This window comes from Aythya ferina (assembly GCF_964211825.1).
Source record: "Aythya ferina genome assembly, chromosome: Z".
NCBI classification, from domain to species: Eukaryota; Metazoa; Chordata; class Aves; order Anseriformes; family Anatidae; genus Aythya; species Aythya ferina.
The window spans coordinates 80,555,217-80,569,567 of record NC_140299.1 but is presented as its reverse complement, the minus strand read 5'-3'; the positions used below and the strand labels follow the sequence as shown (position 1 = coordinate 80,569,567).

Sequence of the window (14,351 nt, the reverse complement as noted above, 5' to 3'; positions counted from 1 at the left end):
GAATGAGGAGGAGGTTAATGAACTAATGGAAGACTTCAGATACTAAAGACAAGCACTCTTAACTTTGTTGGTGGCAACGATCTGTTTGCTTCATCTTTCAAATCTTGGGTGTAACCAACTTAAATAATACTACAGTGGTTGCAACTCTGCGTGACGTGGAGTTGTGAATTATATATTGGCATGGATTATGTGGGAAGGTAGACTTCATTCTTACAGTGGTGTTTCAATGCAGTCGTAATCACTGCTTTCGTTTAGTCATTCATTCAGAGCAAAACCACTTGGAGAAATTTATAAGCGTTAAGTTGCAGGGCAGCTTTCTGCTTCAGTAATATGAACATGCAAGTGGCTGTTGGGGTCTCTTTCTGATTGCTTTCTGACCTGCTGTTTTCACGTAAATTGAGCCCAAACCAACATTTTCTTGTTTGTCCTATTCTGTTTCAAGCATTTGAGATCCAGTTGAGCATTCGGACCTGAAGGAGATTGTAACAGAGTGTGTTGGAAGCACATTACATGTGTTATCTCACTAGCCTTCCTGTGTGACTGAAAGGGAAGTATGGCAGAGAGGAAATGGCACAATGTTTATGTGTTAGAATTTAAGACAAATATCAAATAACATGTGATTGTTCTTTGAAACACTGATGTGAAGCATATTTCTGATTCTAAAACTCTTCAAGTAGATTATCAAATCCCATAATTATATGTGGGATTTCAAATTTAAGGTCTGCTGTGGAAATGGAGATGTGATTTTTGTCCATTGTCAGAAACAAATCATTTTGCAGTATAAAAGGACAATTGTACTAGGTGAAAACTAAATTTAATGTGTGCATTGGCATGATGTATAGAAGTACTCAGACTTTCTTTATTCTATCTGATCTTACAATTATACTAAAAGCAAAAAAAGCGTATGCTAGAAGCTAAATTATATTTAACAAACTGAAAAGTTAACTTAATTTTTTTAGTATTGTACCCGAGGATGTATTAAGTGAGGAACTTACTGGATACAAGTATTTATTTGTAGATTAGGAAACCTGACTGGATAGTTTGTGAGCTGATGCAACAGAAGGTGTGATTTGTTATCCAGTGGTAGGTGCATGAATTCATGAATTGCACAAAGGAAACAAATGGTAGGCTTCTTTACAGAGTAGGTGGTGCTGTAGAAATCCTTGTAAAGTCACTGTTCCCTGATACTAAAGTGGCTTGACTTTAATTAATTGCCTGTGTGGTTTCTGGCTGATGTTGTGATCCTGTCCGGTCTGAGGGGTTAGCGGCAATGCAGAAGGCTGAGTTCTGTCTAAACTTGGCTTCATGTTAGAGTTAACATCTCCATAAACATGTTGTTATAACTTATTATTGGCATTAAAGCTTTTTGGTTGAAGGGGGTTGGTGCAAAGAGTGGTAGAGGTATTAACGAAACAGTCCATTGTGATCACTGGAAGCTAGGTGAGTGAGAAGAGATTTCAGAAGACTGTTTGATTCTTGTTTTATGACATCAGGCCTCTGGTATGCTGAAAATCCTTTAAAACTTACATGACTAGTTAGCAATTCAGTATGTTAGGACCAGAAATGATCCATCATCATTTGGTAGCCCCCATACTTTCAACTGATAACAGTCAATGTAACGTCAAGAATTAATTCTAGAACAATTTCCATTATTCTGAAATTTGTGAAGGTGGCTTTTGTCATAAGAAATAATCAATTAGTGAACTGAGTTATTGATCACAACTGTAAATGCAGCAGAAGCAGCAAGCGTACTTATAGTTTTGTGTTTATGTTTCATTGGTGGCAGAATGTGGGTGAGGGTAGAGTAAGACAGACAGGGTCGAGAGACCTTAATAATTCCATGTTTCAATTGCTGTACTTGTACAGGTATTTAAAATTCATTGTTGAGAACAACTGGCAATGTCAGATTATTCAATTGTTGTAAAACTTTAAACAGGTGTTGTACTCAAGCCTTTCCCTCGAAAGGCATTTAGGAGAATTTATACGGTATATGATAAATGAGATATTTCTCAGCTGCAAAACTTAGAAAACATTTAAATAACGCAATTTTATTTGTAGATTAGGAAACCTGACTGGCTTCTTTCGGAAAATGTACCAGTGGCCATATCAAAGGAAAGCAACAGCCTGTTTTTAACTCGACTCAAGGTTTATGTAGAGAAACTCAGACCTTGAAATAACCTCTGGAAACTGCAATTTTTTTTTTTTTCAATATGCATGCAGTTAGAAATAATACATGTTTGTTTTTCTCCTGTGAATCCAAAAATTTTATGAATTTTATTAGGAACTGAAGGTGGATCTTTTTCTCCTCAGCTACATTCATAAACACCAGTGGACTGAATAATTTTGAAAATTCCAGAATCAACTAAAAGATACTTTATCAACTTAAAAGATAAATTTATTTTTCTAAAAAATAATTTTTCAAGTCTACGAGCATGTTGTCTTTTGTGACCAAAATAAAGAAATCAGAGGGGAGAAGGAATCTCTTAATTTAGCACAGTATTCTGAATTATTTGTTCAGTAGGTCCTGAAGCATAGGGCGAGCACTGAAAGGAAGTCTTAAATAGACCTCAGATTTCTGTTCTGTAATTCTTTGATTTTCTCTGTTCCTAAAACAGTTGCATAATCACCACTGTTGCCTAACAGAGCGTTTCAGTCACACTTAAATTTGCATAATCCTTAATTTTACATACAGGGAATTGAATCTGCAGTACAATTGAAATTTATTATCATGATGATTTTTTTTGTTTGCTTGTTTTTTTCCAGATACTTTATGCAGAGCCATAGTTAAAAACATGAAACAGGGTGTTTTAAAATCTATTTATAAGTCAGTACTCTTTATTACAAACTTTATGAAGCACTTTGGATAACAGAGATTTGAGAAGTATATTTTCAAATTATGCTGAATATCCCTACCCATAAAATGACTCTTGGTTTAAGAATTATTTTTGGTCAAATATATTAAAGTTGCATTTTGGGACAAAAAGTTTACAGGGTTGCGAATTGTCTTTTGAACTCGTATATTTAAAAATCATCCTGATGCTCTTTTAATGATCACTGTTAAGAAAGACAGCTTTCTAAAACAGTCTGTGTAAGTTAAGTCTTCTGTAAGTCTTTTTAGGATGAGGTCTTCCTTTAGACTTAGGTATGAGATACCATACCAGTAAAGTTTGAAGGGAGCTTAAGTTAATTACTCAGAACTTAAGAGTTGTTAGATGCTGTGCTTAGGCCACCGTAGTGTTTAGATGAGTTCATTGTTACATTTTATTATTTCATATTGAGATGATGAATGAAATAATGAAATACAATGGCATATATGTTAAATACGTGCTGTTTAATGAAGTGCAATATGGCATAATTACCTTTTTTTTTTGAGGTATTAACTCACAACTGTTTAAATGTTGTATTGAACAGATAACTCGTATTGAACAGATAACTCTGAAGTGTATTTTCACATAATCTACATCTTAAAGTATTTCCAGGATTTAAAGAAATGCAAATACAGATGATTGTTGTTGTGTAGTGGAAAACAACAGTACATGAAAGACTGAAGTCTTTTTTTTCTCTATTTTTTTTTCTAAGTAAGTAATGTCTGAAGTGATCTCAGTAGTTTATTTAAGCATGACCTGGATAATATTTATCACTTGGAGGAAAAAAAAAAAATATAATGGGCTTTAGCTTGCAGAAATAACTGTTGGCAATATACTACGGAAATTTTAGTTATTTACTGTTTTGTTTTGGAACTAATTATGTTTAGAAATGCGTTGCTCAATAAACACTAAAACCAGTTTGATAACAGAGCAGGTAGTTTCTTAGATACTAATATCTGTGACACTAGGGATACATGAAAAGACTAAATATACCAGTTTTGTTAGATTTTTTTTCAAAATGAGACTGGCACAGGTTTTTCTTTCATAGATAACTACTAAATATACTGTTATTTTATTGTGTTTGTTTAGGAAATCTCAGATGCATGTGGAAGTTGAGAAACGTGTCATTTTTTCATGTTTTTTTTCTGCTTAGTAAAAGTCACCTCACAATATAAGCAGCAGTCCTGTGGCACTTGTCACAATTTCTTGTAAGGCAGAAGACAAACACCTACTCCTCATGAGTAGAAATTCTATCCTTTTAGAAATGAGAGAAATTTTATCCCATTATTGATAGAACTGCTTGTTGGAGCATCCTGTTCCTTGCTGTTTGCATGTACACTGTAGAGTTGTGTGTCCTGGATGAACATCTATGGCTCATCTCTGGTTAAAAACATATTTATTCACTTCTGTGCGATTACAGTTGTTGCATTTAGAAGTAAGATTTTGATTTTTTGAAATTGACACGTATTACATCTTGAATTATGTAGTTAGGAATACTTTTCACTTGGGTTGATATTTTATGTTGAAAATAACAATTGTTTTATTTTTGGTTTCTTAAATGTGTTGCGGTTTCTAAAATTCTTAAATGTAGTTATTTTACAAACTTAATTTTCCTTGACCTTTTTCTTGTGTAGTAAGGTACTGTTTTCATTGACCACCCATTATTTCAAAGTGGAGGAAGGAGGTGAAAGATCAGTCTGCGTCACCTTTGGCTTTTTCTTCTTTGTGAAAGCGATGGCAATTTTGATTGTGACAGAAAACTATCTAGAGTTTGGGCTGGAATCAGGTAACTCCTTTCTTTAGTGTTTGTAATGGCTTTACTCATTGAATGACTGGAAAAATTTCAAGTCTCTTAGGAATTTCTGAAAAACTATGTTAATATTAACTCAGTATGTGATGCACTTGCTTTGGAATACATACTCTTAAGAATATCCTCTATGTTTTTCCTTCTTTCTTTTAAGTATTGTGATAATGGTGGGTTGTTTGTTTATATTCATTTTCCAGGCAAGGTTGTTTCCTTTTCTTTGCCTTATTTTTGACCTGTTTTGCCTTGCATATTAAAGTGAATATCCTCTACAGAAAAAAAAAAAAGTACTTAGTTTGTCGATGTTGATATTTGTACAGTTCATGAGCATGAATTAAGAGATGTTTTCAAAGACTGAAAGAATTATGCTAATATATGAGTACTTTTCAAAAGATGTCCTGTTATGTAGCATTTTATTTCAAGAAAAGGGATTCTGTGTCTGTGCTGTTATAAAATACATGTATGTGTCTCTGCAGGATTCTCAAATTTCTCGGAAAGTGCTATGCAGTTTCTTGAAAAGCAGGGTTTGGAATCACAGTAAGTTTTTGGAAATACATTTATCTGCATTATATTTGCATTTATAGCTGAACCACTTGGATTTTCTTAGCAAGCATTTGTCTTGCATGCTTTGCTCTGGTACATGCTTACAATCCCTCCAAAAATGTGAAGAGGTGAAAACTATTAGTGAAAACTATCTCTTAGTATTCATAAGTATCTTGTTACTTTTTTGTTTTCTCTTTTTAATTTGGAAATGGTTTACCCTGATACTTTGCAAGGAAAAAAAAAAAATAAAACTGTAAACATTTTTCAATTTTTCACTCTTAGACAGTTCTTCCAGTTTTGCAAAGATTTTTTAAAACAGAAGATAAACACCTTTTTGCTGTTCCTCTGGTATGCAAGAGAGTAAGTGTGCAAAAGCTTCAGGTGGAGCTTTCAGTAAAACTGGTGTTAGGAGTAAAGTTTGTCTTTCAGTCACATTTTCAAGTTCTAATAGTGTTTTCATCTTACGCCAATACATCTGCTTGCTATAGCATATCCAAGTTTTGTTTAGACTGTCACAGAAAGGTGCCGTTGCTTGTGATGTTGCTTCTATATACAATTGCTGTTGTAGGCAGCTTGTGTGTGTTGTAAAATGAACTTCTGCTACAACACAGTCCTTGCACAACAGCTCTAACATGCATTTATGGGGTATGTCACTACTGTGGGAGCTCAGCTTTGAATTTCTTGCTTGGAAGTTCTCAAGTACCATGCCAGAATTATGGGGTTTCTTTACTTCTGAAGAACAGAAGTTTCAAATTTTGCCTACTTTGAAAAGGTAGCATTTCTAGATACAAGTAATCCAATGAAAAACTCTTAACTGAATCCTGTGTATTTCATAACCTTTCTTCACTCTGGTTTTCCTAAGCTATTGCAAATTTTCTAACTTCTGTATTAATTTTCCTGTTAGTGTTCATTTATTTTTAAACTTTTTGCAGTGCTTCGGCTGCTTACAGCAGTGATTGAGTTCATGGTGGTGTCTTTTGGTAGTTTAAGTGATGTAGGCAAACTACCAATCTAAAACTCATGTGGATAACTAGAATTGGTTTTGTTTCTCTTTAATCCATTTATAAGTCACTTGGTTTTTGTGTATAATCTAGTGTTTATTAATTCCATAATCCATTTCATCCTGGGTACTTTTCTTCTGTAATTGGTACTTACTGCATGATTCATTAAAACAAACAGTCACTTGGAAGAGACACGTTAATTGGACACGTATTTTTTTTTTTATAAATTTGTGGAAAACTGCAGCAATAATTTTGACAGAGCTTTTCAATGGATAAAAGCAGAATGCAGGTAGTATATCATAAAAATATTAATTTTGGTTTTGATCATTTAAACCTGTAATACGTATGTGTTCCTCTCTTAGAAAAATAACCACTGAATTCATTCCAGTAGCTTACACAGTTTTATATTTTAATTAACAACAAATTACTCTTTTTTTTTTTGTTTTGCTCTGCTAACAGAGTTAACATCTTGTAGGAAGTGCCTTAGGTTTGCTATTCACTTTAGTTATTAAACAGGTGACTTGCTTGTTTTTGATTTTAGTTCTTGAATGGTTGTAGTGATTCTAGAGTAAAACTGTAGAATACTTTTTGGTTAAATATTAGGTACTGTTGAGTTGAAAGTAATCTCTGATACCCCGCCCATCAACTTCCTCCCCAAGAAAATGCTTATTTCCTTTCTTTTCTTTTAGGGGTCCTGTGTCTAAACTAACCTTCAAATTGTTCCTGGCTGTTCTGTGTTCACTTATTGGTGCTTTTTTGACATTCCCTGGCTTGCGACTGGCTCAAATGCATCTGGATGCTCTGAATTTAGCAACAGAAAAAATAACACAGTAAGAGAAAATATATGCACATAGGTATATGCTACTCAGTCTTAAATCTTTAATGTCTGAAAATAAACATTCCACACTATTCCAACAAGAAGGTAGGGACTAGGATTTCTGCTGCTGCCTGCTTTTTGTATCTCCAGCAGACTTGCCACCTGCCTCTTTCTGGTCAACCTGTGCTCTGCCAGTCTTAACTTCTTTGCCTCGTAACTAGAGTCCCAGTTACAGGATCATTCCTTTCCTTTCCTCCTGTGAGAGCTCCACCAGGAATGTTTGTTTACTGATGCCTTTCCCCCATCATGTCTGTTTGGAAGTTCAGATAAATGCCTGGAAAAAGGGATGCAGCTCTAGACTTTTTTTCATTCCTACCCCTCCCCAACTAGAATGGCATCATGCTTCTGTTAATAAATTTATGGAAGACAAGAAAGATATGAGGCAAAACAAACACGCAAACCCCAAAAAAATGAAAGAAAAAATAGCTGTTTAGAGAGAATCTAAATCTCAATGAAAATTCTGTTAATAAAGTTTGAAATCACAGCAGCATACAGAAATTTGTTGAATTTTTATAACTTTAAATGAAAGTAAATTAAAATTTGTTTTTTCATTATTTCTGGGCTTCTTACATTATGATGACCTGGATATTTAATAAGGGTCAGACTTTAATACCATTTTAAAGGAATATTTTAATTTTCAACGGCTCTGGAGTTTGGTAGTAAAATGTTTTCTCAGAATTAACTATTTCTCTTCAGCATTCTCTGGTTGAGTGAAAACTCCAAATGCCTTTCACGGATCTTGACATTTGATATTTAATAGATGGCATGGGTTATTGTGATTATTTAGTCTGGCCACTGCTAAGAAAATGATTATATTTTCTGAAATGAAAATTATTTATGCATAAACTTAGATTTTTTTTTTTTTTCCCCAAAAGTGCCCAGCTTAAAAAATTAATCTTTGTTTAAAGTGGGTCCTTCTCTCTTGGTGCATTGTTAACTAAGTACCCTTTGGTGGATTTAAGCTCACTGTAGTTTGAATACGTCCAGTTAGAACTGCAGGCTGTTGGCTTCTGTTTTAGCTGCTGTTAAATTTCTGTCTATGTGTAGGCTGTGACCAAGTTAGCTCTTAATCTATTCTTTTTTGGCTAAATAAAGTGCTCAGTTTTTCATTTTTATATGTATAAATATTTTAAAATTTTCTGTGCCTTTTCTGTGACTATGCTATAATTTTCCAAAGTCTTCCTTGATCTGTGGACATGAGATTCTAGGCAGAAATATGAAATATCTGAAACAAGACGTCTTATCATTAATCAACAACTAAACGGTTAATTAATAATCACTAGTATGGGGTTGTGAAAAATAAATCTTGTCTAACAAGACAGGATTATATTCAACTGATCATTAAAGATAACATTGTGCAACACAAAGCAAATTATTTTCAAAAGTCTAGCAATACTTTGTCTGTTCAAGTGGAACAATATAAAACAAACCACTCCACTGAATGGATTAAAACTTGGTCAGACATCAGTGTGATTAGGTAATGCAATTAGAAACAAAGAAGCATCCCTGAGAGGTACCTTCGAATGGGCCTGAAGAGATCAGTATTTGTCCTTAGCAATGTGTTTGTAGCAGTGGGTAGGTTATTGACTGTTTGCAGTTGTTTGGCAGTGACTAAAGGGGAACAGTAAATGAGGATGACATGTCATTGATACAGAGCTCTCTAATTTGGGTGCAGGAAAACAATGCCTTTTTCTGCAGTAAAATATAAGCTTATACTTTTGCCAAAGAAAACACAGGGGACAAGCTGTAATTACAGAATGGGAAACTTAGAGAAAACATTTACTCCCACCCCCCAAAAATGTAAATGGTGAACTGCTACTTCAACAGCGTAGTCAAAATGATTAACGTGATTCTTCTGTATATACAGAAGGAGTAAATGTTGGGGAAGAACAGAAGAAAAATAGTCTGATGACACTTTTAATTTTAGCAGTTTGATTTTAGTTTAGCAGAAATATGCTTCCCTGTATATATTTTGGAGTTGTCCTAATCAATTTGTACCATTTTCCTACACGTTCACTCATTCTCTAGAGCCTACTTTGAGAGTCCTTCAGCCTTTCTCCCTCAGATAAACAGATCAGGGTTCATGCCACCATTTGGCACGTTCCAATCCATTAACCCAGTAGGATGCCTTAAGTAACTAGAAGCTCAGGTGAAATCCTTTCACAACTTACTGAAATGCTTTGGACTCCTCTTAGGTGCTGTCGAGTTCCCTAGCAACACTGGATAACTCTCAGTGCTTATTTCTTCATCTGAAACTAATGGTTTAAATCGTGAGGTGACATCTTCTGAAACACAAACATTTTAATGGGTTTAGGAAGTTTGATTGCTTGAAATCAATAGTATTGTGTTTTCAGAATAACTTTGGATTCTGTTAGCGAGAAAGTGTTGCATTAACAAATTTACCAGACTTACAACACTGTAAACAGTTTCATAACTGTTTTTGTTTTATTTGAATAATGCAAACTTACTATAATGGGGTTCAGACTGTTTCTAGGGGAGGAATTAAGGAAGGTCGTTAATTTCAAGAAAAACTCCAGAAAATCTCTACTTTTCACATTTAAATTCTATTGTCTATTTTGTACTCAGAGAACTCCTTTTACATTAACAGTGTGGTTTCATGCAGAGCTGTTAAATGGAGTAGCTTTTTTTTTTTTTTTTTTTTTTTTTTTTTTAGGAGTATCTTTAATTGAATGTAAATACCAAGTTTCATTTAGTCAAGGTTCCTAAAAAAATTCTTCATTAAGCTGGGTATTCTGACCTCTGAGAACTTTTCCCCTGGTCTGCATAGATAATGGAAATTAATCCGAGTGCCTTTTTAATAAAGCAAAAAAAAATAAATAAAAAAATCTTAATATAGCAGCATATTTTCATAATTATCCATCTGAGATATTGGCTGTCTAGATTAAAACTAATAGCTACTGCAGTTTGGCATTATGCTATTGTATGGAAATTTTCAACAACTGTCTTTTACTATAGTGTGATATAATAAAATGCATGTAGTTCTTCTGGTTAGATTGTTAGGATATCTGAAATTTATTCCAAAGAGAACTTTTAAAATCACAGTCAGTGTGATTTCACAGTATGTAATATTACTGTTTTTTGAAATATGTCATACTTCTAAATATAGGGAAGTAATTTTATTAGTTATCTTTTCCATCTATATTAAAGTTTGGATTAATCCTTTTGAATCTATCACCAGTTTCAACAGTATGGTAATGGTTTTCATTTAATAACATCCCCCCTTTTTTTCTTATTTCAGAACATTGCTACATATAAACTTCTTGGCGCCTCTAGTTATGGTTCTTCTGTGGGTGAAACCAATCACTAAGGACTACATTATGAACCCGCCTTTGGGCAAAGAGAGCATACCTTTGTAAGATTCCCTTTAAAAGTTCTTTCTGGGGTTTTGAGGACAAAGCCGTAAGTCTAAGTAGTGCCCTGTGAATGTTTTAGCAAGGTGAAAGACTGAAAATTGAATAGCATCCTTCATTAAAGGTATTGTGGAAATTACTGCTGAGCTCTAAAAGGCTTCTGTTGTATTAGAAGAAAATGAGTCACTGTATTGAATGCTAAGGTGGTGGTTCTGAAAGAGCTGCTGTCTTCTCACACCTCTTTGGCAGAGTAAGGCGATGTTCTTCATAGGGCTGAAATACCACCTAGGGCTGTGCTCCGACAAGGTGTCTAAGGCATCTGAAGTACACATTTGCTGTATAGAACTGTGCATCTCAAAGACTGCAGTTACATGAAAGAGTTTGCTTTTAGTAGTGTCCTGTCTTCATATTCAAATTCAAGTACTTAAGAGCTGTTACTGTTTACAAACAGATGGATACTAGTTTGGATTTAATGTGGTAAAAGGGCCACTAAGAAGTAACATTAAAGAGATCAGCAGGGGTGGAAGTGAATATTACTTGCACATGATCTACATAACTGTGGACATGTGCGTTAAGTATTTTTGACAATATGCTTGAAGCTGTCTTTACAGAAGGTACAAACAAATAACTGCAGCAGTAGGTTTCCTCTGGAAAACAGCATTGCCCTTTTTTTTAATCTACAGAATGTCAGAAGATACATTTGACACCATGAGGTTGTGGATTATAATCCTGTTGTGTGCTCTGCGGTTGGCTATGATGCGCAGTCATTTGCAGGCCTATCTGAATCTAGCCCAGAAAAGTGTGGATCAGATGAAAAAGGAAGCTGGCAGAATAAGTACAGTTGATTTACAAAAAATGGTAAGTGTAGTGGGACTACGGTTTGGAATGGAGAGATTGCTCTGTTCAGATTCTGTTTTTTCCTGTTTGTTGTGTCTTCCTTGGAATTTTCATTCATATTTAGCTCTGGTGCCTAGACTATATTTCCTATCAGAAAAGCATCGTTACTGAGAAATTCTGTAAACCGAAATATAGAGAGATGTATAAGCTGTTTTATGCAAACACATTGTCTTAAGCTATTCATCCATTGTTGGAAGATACCTCTTCATGAAGTGTTCTTTACAATACTGTGGCAAGCATTTTGCTTCTCGGTGTATTACTGTTCGGCATAAGAATAAACTGGGGAGTGAGTGCACAGAGTGTGTGGCGATTTGTTGCTACAATATAAGGGGAGGAAGACCGGGACAGTCTGGTTTAGATAGAAGGGCAAAATACTGTTACCTAGATCAAACTGTGCTTTTTAAATTGCAGCAAAATTTAAGATAGGCTAGTTATATTTCAGGATTAAATAAGACACATTTAGTTCTGTAAGGCCACCCTGAAATGAGCTAGCCTAGCTACAAAACTGCCCATCTTGATACTGGTGCAAGTAATAGGAAAGATTGGATTTTTTAAAGAAAAAATAATAAAATAAACCATCAATGAATTAAGAAGGTAGAATTTGTAAGGTGTCGCATGCTGCCTGCGAAGTAAACTTTAGATTTCTAGTGTTGCGTGATAGTGCTGCTTGATGATCTTGCTGATTTGGGGTTTTATTCCCGGAGGAATATGTCATAAGACAAAGACTTTTCTTCTAGGGTTGTCACTGTTACCTATAATCCCATCCTTGTCTCTGCCAAATATCCTACACCCATAAGAAGACGGTGCTGTATCATCTTCAGATTTGTAGTTGCAGTGACCAGTATTTGGCTTCAGAGGAAAGTTTAGGAAATAGAGATAGCAACAATTGGTTATGACAGAACTGTGTGACAGAAGGCTGTTGTGAATGCACAGCTTTAGTTTTGGGATCTTTAGTCCTATCTGTAAAACAATAATGTCTTCCGTACATGGTGTTTCCTAAGTCTGTTTATCCAATACGTCTGTGTCTTCTTTTCATGAGAAGACATTGCTACTAAATTAAGTTCTGTCTTGTTTTATTAGCCAAGTTTGCTTTCTCTTCTCCTGTAATTCTTGTCAGTAAAGTCTTTTCTACGTGTCTTCCAGCACTGATCATTACTTTTTTATCATATTCTGTCAGATATCTTACAATATTTCTTATGATTCTTCTGTCAGTGTTTTGCTACATTTTCTTCTCATGTTAATTTTTTGATGCTTGCTCATCTCAGAGCCCTTTTGAGGTTTTGATGTATTTCCAAAATTGTCAGATCTACCTTCATCTTTTTTTTGCCACCCTGTATTCTATTCTTCTCTAAAATCCAGTTAGCTTTATTTCATTGATCGCTTGATTTTATGACTTTTTCCCTTCTTTATTTGATCTAGTCTTTTAGGTCAATAGCTTATATAAAATATGCAATGCAACAGTCTAAAGAAATAAGGACCAGGGTGCAGGAATATTCTCAGTGGGTTTCAAAGAGCCGTAATGTATATCCGAAAGAACTTCCATTTAAATGCTTTGTTATTGATCATCTACTAATGACAAGTCCTCTTGTCATTGTTTTTAAAACTAGAAGAACTTGCTTTTTAAAAGGAACTGCAATGATTACCAAATTTTCATTTACTTTTGTTGAAGTCTTGGACTGTGACTACTACTTCATTCATACAGCAGGATTTAGTCTGTAAAGCACTGGGGACTTCAAAAATTAATCATATATTTAGTTTTGATTGTTGTGTATTGAAATAGGAGTATTTGAACAGTAATATGCAGTGCTCATAGGCAAAATTGTTTCTGCTAGTTTTAACAGAACATATGCTTTTAATTATTTCCTTTCAGTGTGCCATCTCAGGATTTGATGTGTCCTGAAACAGCAGTTCATCAGCTAGGGGTTTGTTAGGTCTTTTTTCAGATAATATGTCATGTACTGAAATAAGCTAGAAAACTTTTATGACAGCATTTATGCATAAGCATTGTTTTTTAATAAATTGCTTGTTTTTCCTGAATGTGTTCATAAAGGGTTGGTCTGATCACCCAGAACTCACCAATAACTTTTATGTTCCCAGGTGGCTCGGGTATTCTATTACCTTTGTGTAATTGCACTGCAGTATGTTGCACCATTGGTGATGCTCCTTCACACAACTCTGCTTCTGAAAACACTAGGTAGGCAAAATATGATGAACAAAAACGTGTTCTGTCCTCTACAGGGCTTTTGTATTTTCAGTTTACTGCGGAGAGTTAGATTGTTTGGGTACTTGTAATCCAGAAATCGGTTGTGGTTTCCAGCCATTTAAAGTTTTCTGGTATGTGGCTGTTAAGCTGTCCTCTGCTCTTCCAGCTTTTGACATCTGTCAATGATATGGTAATTTGTTTATTTCTGAAAAAAATGTGTAATACAACAAACTAAGCTGTTTATTTCCATTGAAATATTCACCTTTTTCAAAGTATTTTGAATGAGCTATATAAAGCACTGTTGACTGGAATATGAATATCTGTTAAAGGTTTGTTTTTTTTTTCCATTTCTACAATCATCAGCAGTTTTTTTTGAAAAGAAAATGTAAGATACAGAGTTTGTTTTATTTCTGGGATACCTGATGTCACTGTGTTTCTTATGAGGGATGTCTTTCCCAGCTTGCCGTGCAATCATAGCAATCTTTTTGCAAAATTTCAGCAGAAATAGACTTTATTAGGCTGCAGTTCATCCCATCTTGAAGGAGACATCTACATATGGTAGGATTAATCATACCCAGCACTGACAGGGGTCCCAAGACAACTGTTTCAGATGCAGATGTTAGGATGTGAAAATGTAGGATGAATTCTACCCTAATAGCTTACTAGTATGGAAGTAATAGCTTACTAGATCAGGAAGTCATGTGGATGAATACAGTTAGTATTTACTTAGTTACAATTTTGTTTGTGTAGAAGCATATTTAAGATGATGTATAGAGAGATACAGTTAG

At 34.5% G+C, this 14,351-nt stretch overlaps 1 protein-coding gene across 4 annotated transcripts in view; it reads left to right on the top strand.

The window, feature by feature from the left end:
- TMEM161B (transmembrane protein 161B) overlaps positions 1 to 14,351 on the top strand; it is a 42,568-nt gene that overhangs the window by 19,984 nt on the left and 8,233 nt on the right. For 3 of the 4 annotated variants that reach the window (XM_084503020.1, XM_084503017.1, XM_084503018.1), the window contains 6 exons: positions 4,502 to 4,653; positions 5,148 to 5,208; positions 6,905 to 7,045; positions 10,352 to 10,465; positions 11,147 to 11,321; positions 13,458 to 13,554. In XM_084503020.1, coding sequence (XP_084359146.1) covers positions 4,502 to 4,653; positions 5,148 to 5,208; positions 6,905 to 7,045; positions 10,352 to 10,465; positions 11,147 to 11,321; positions 13,458 to 13,554 — 740 coding nt within the window. The remainder of the gene's footprint in view (positions 1 to 4,501; positions 4,654 to 5,147; positions 5,209 to 6,904; positions 7,046 to 10,351; positions 10,466 to 11,146; positions 11,322 to 13,457; positions 13,555 to 14,351) is intronic. The other variant, XM_084503019.1, reaches the window with a different exon arrangement.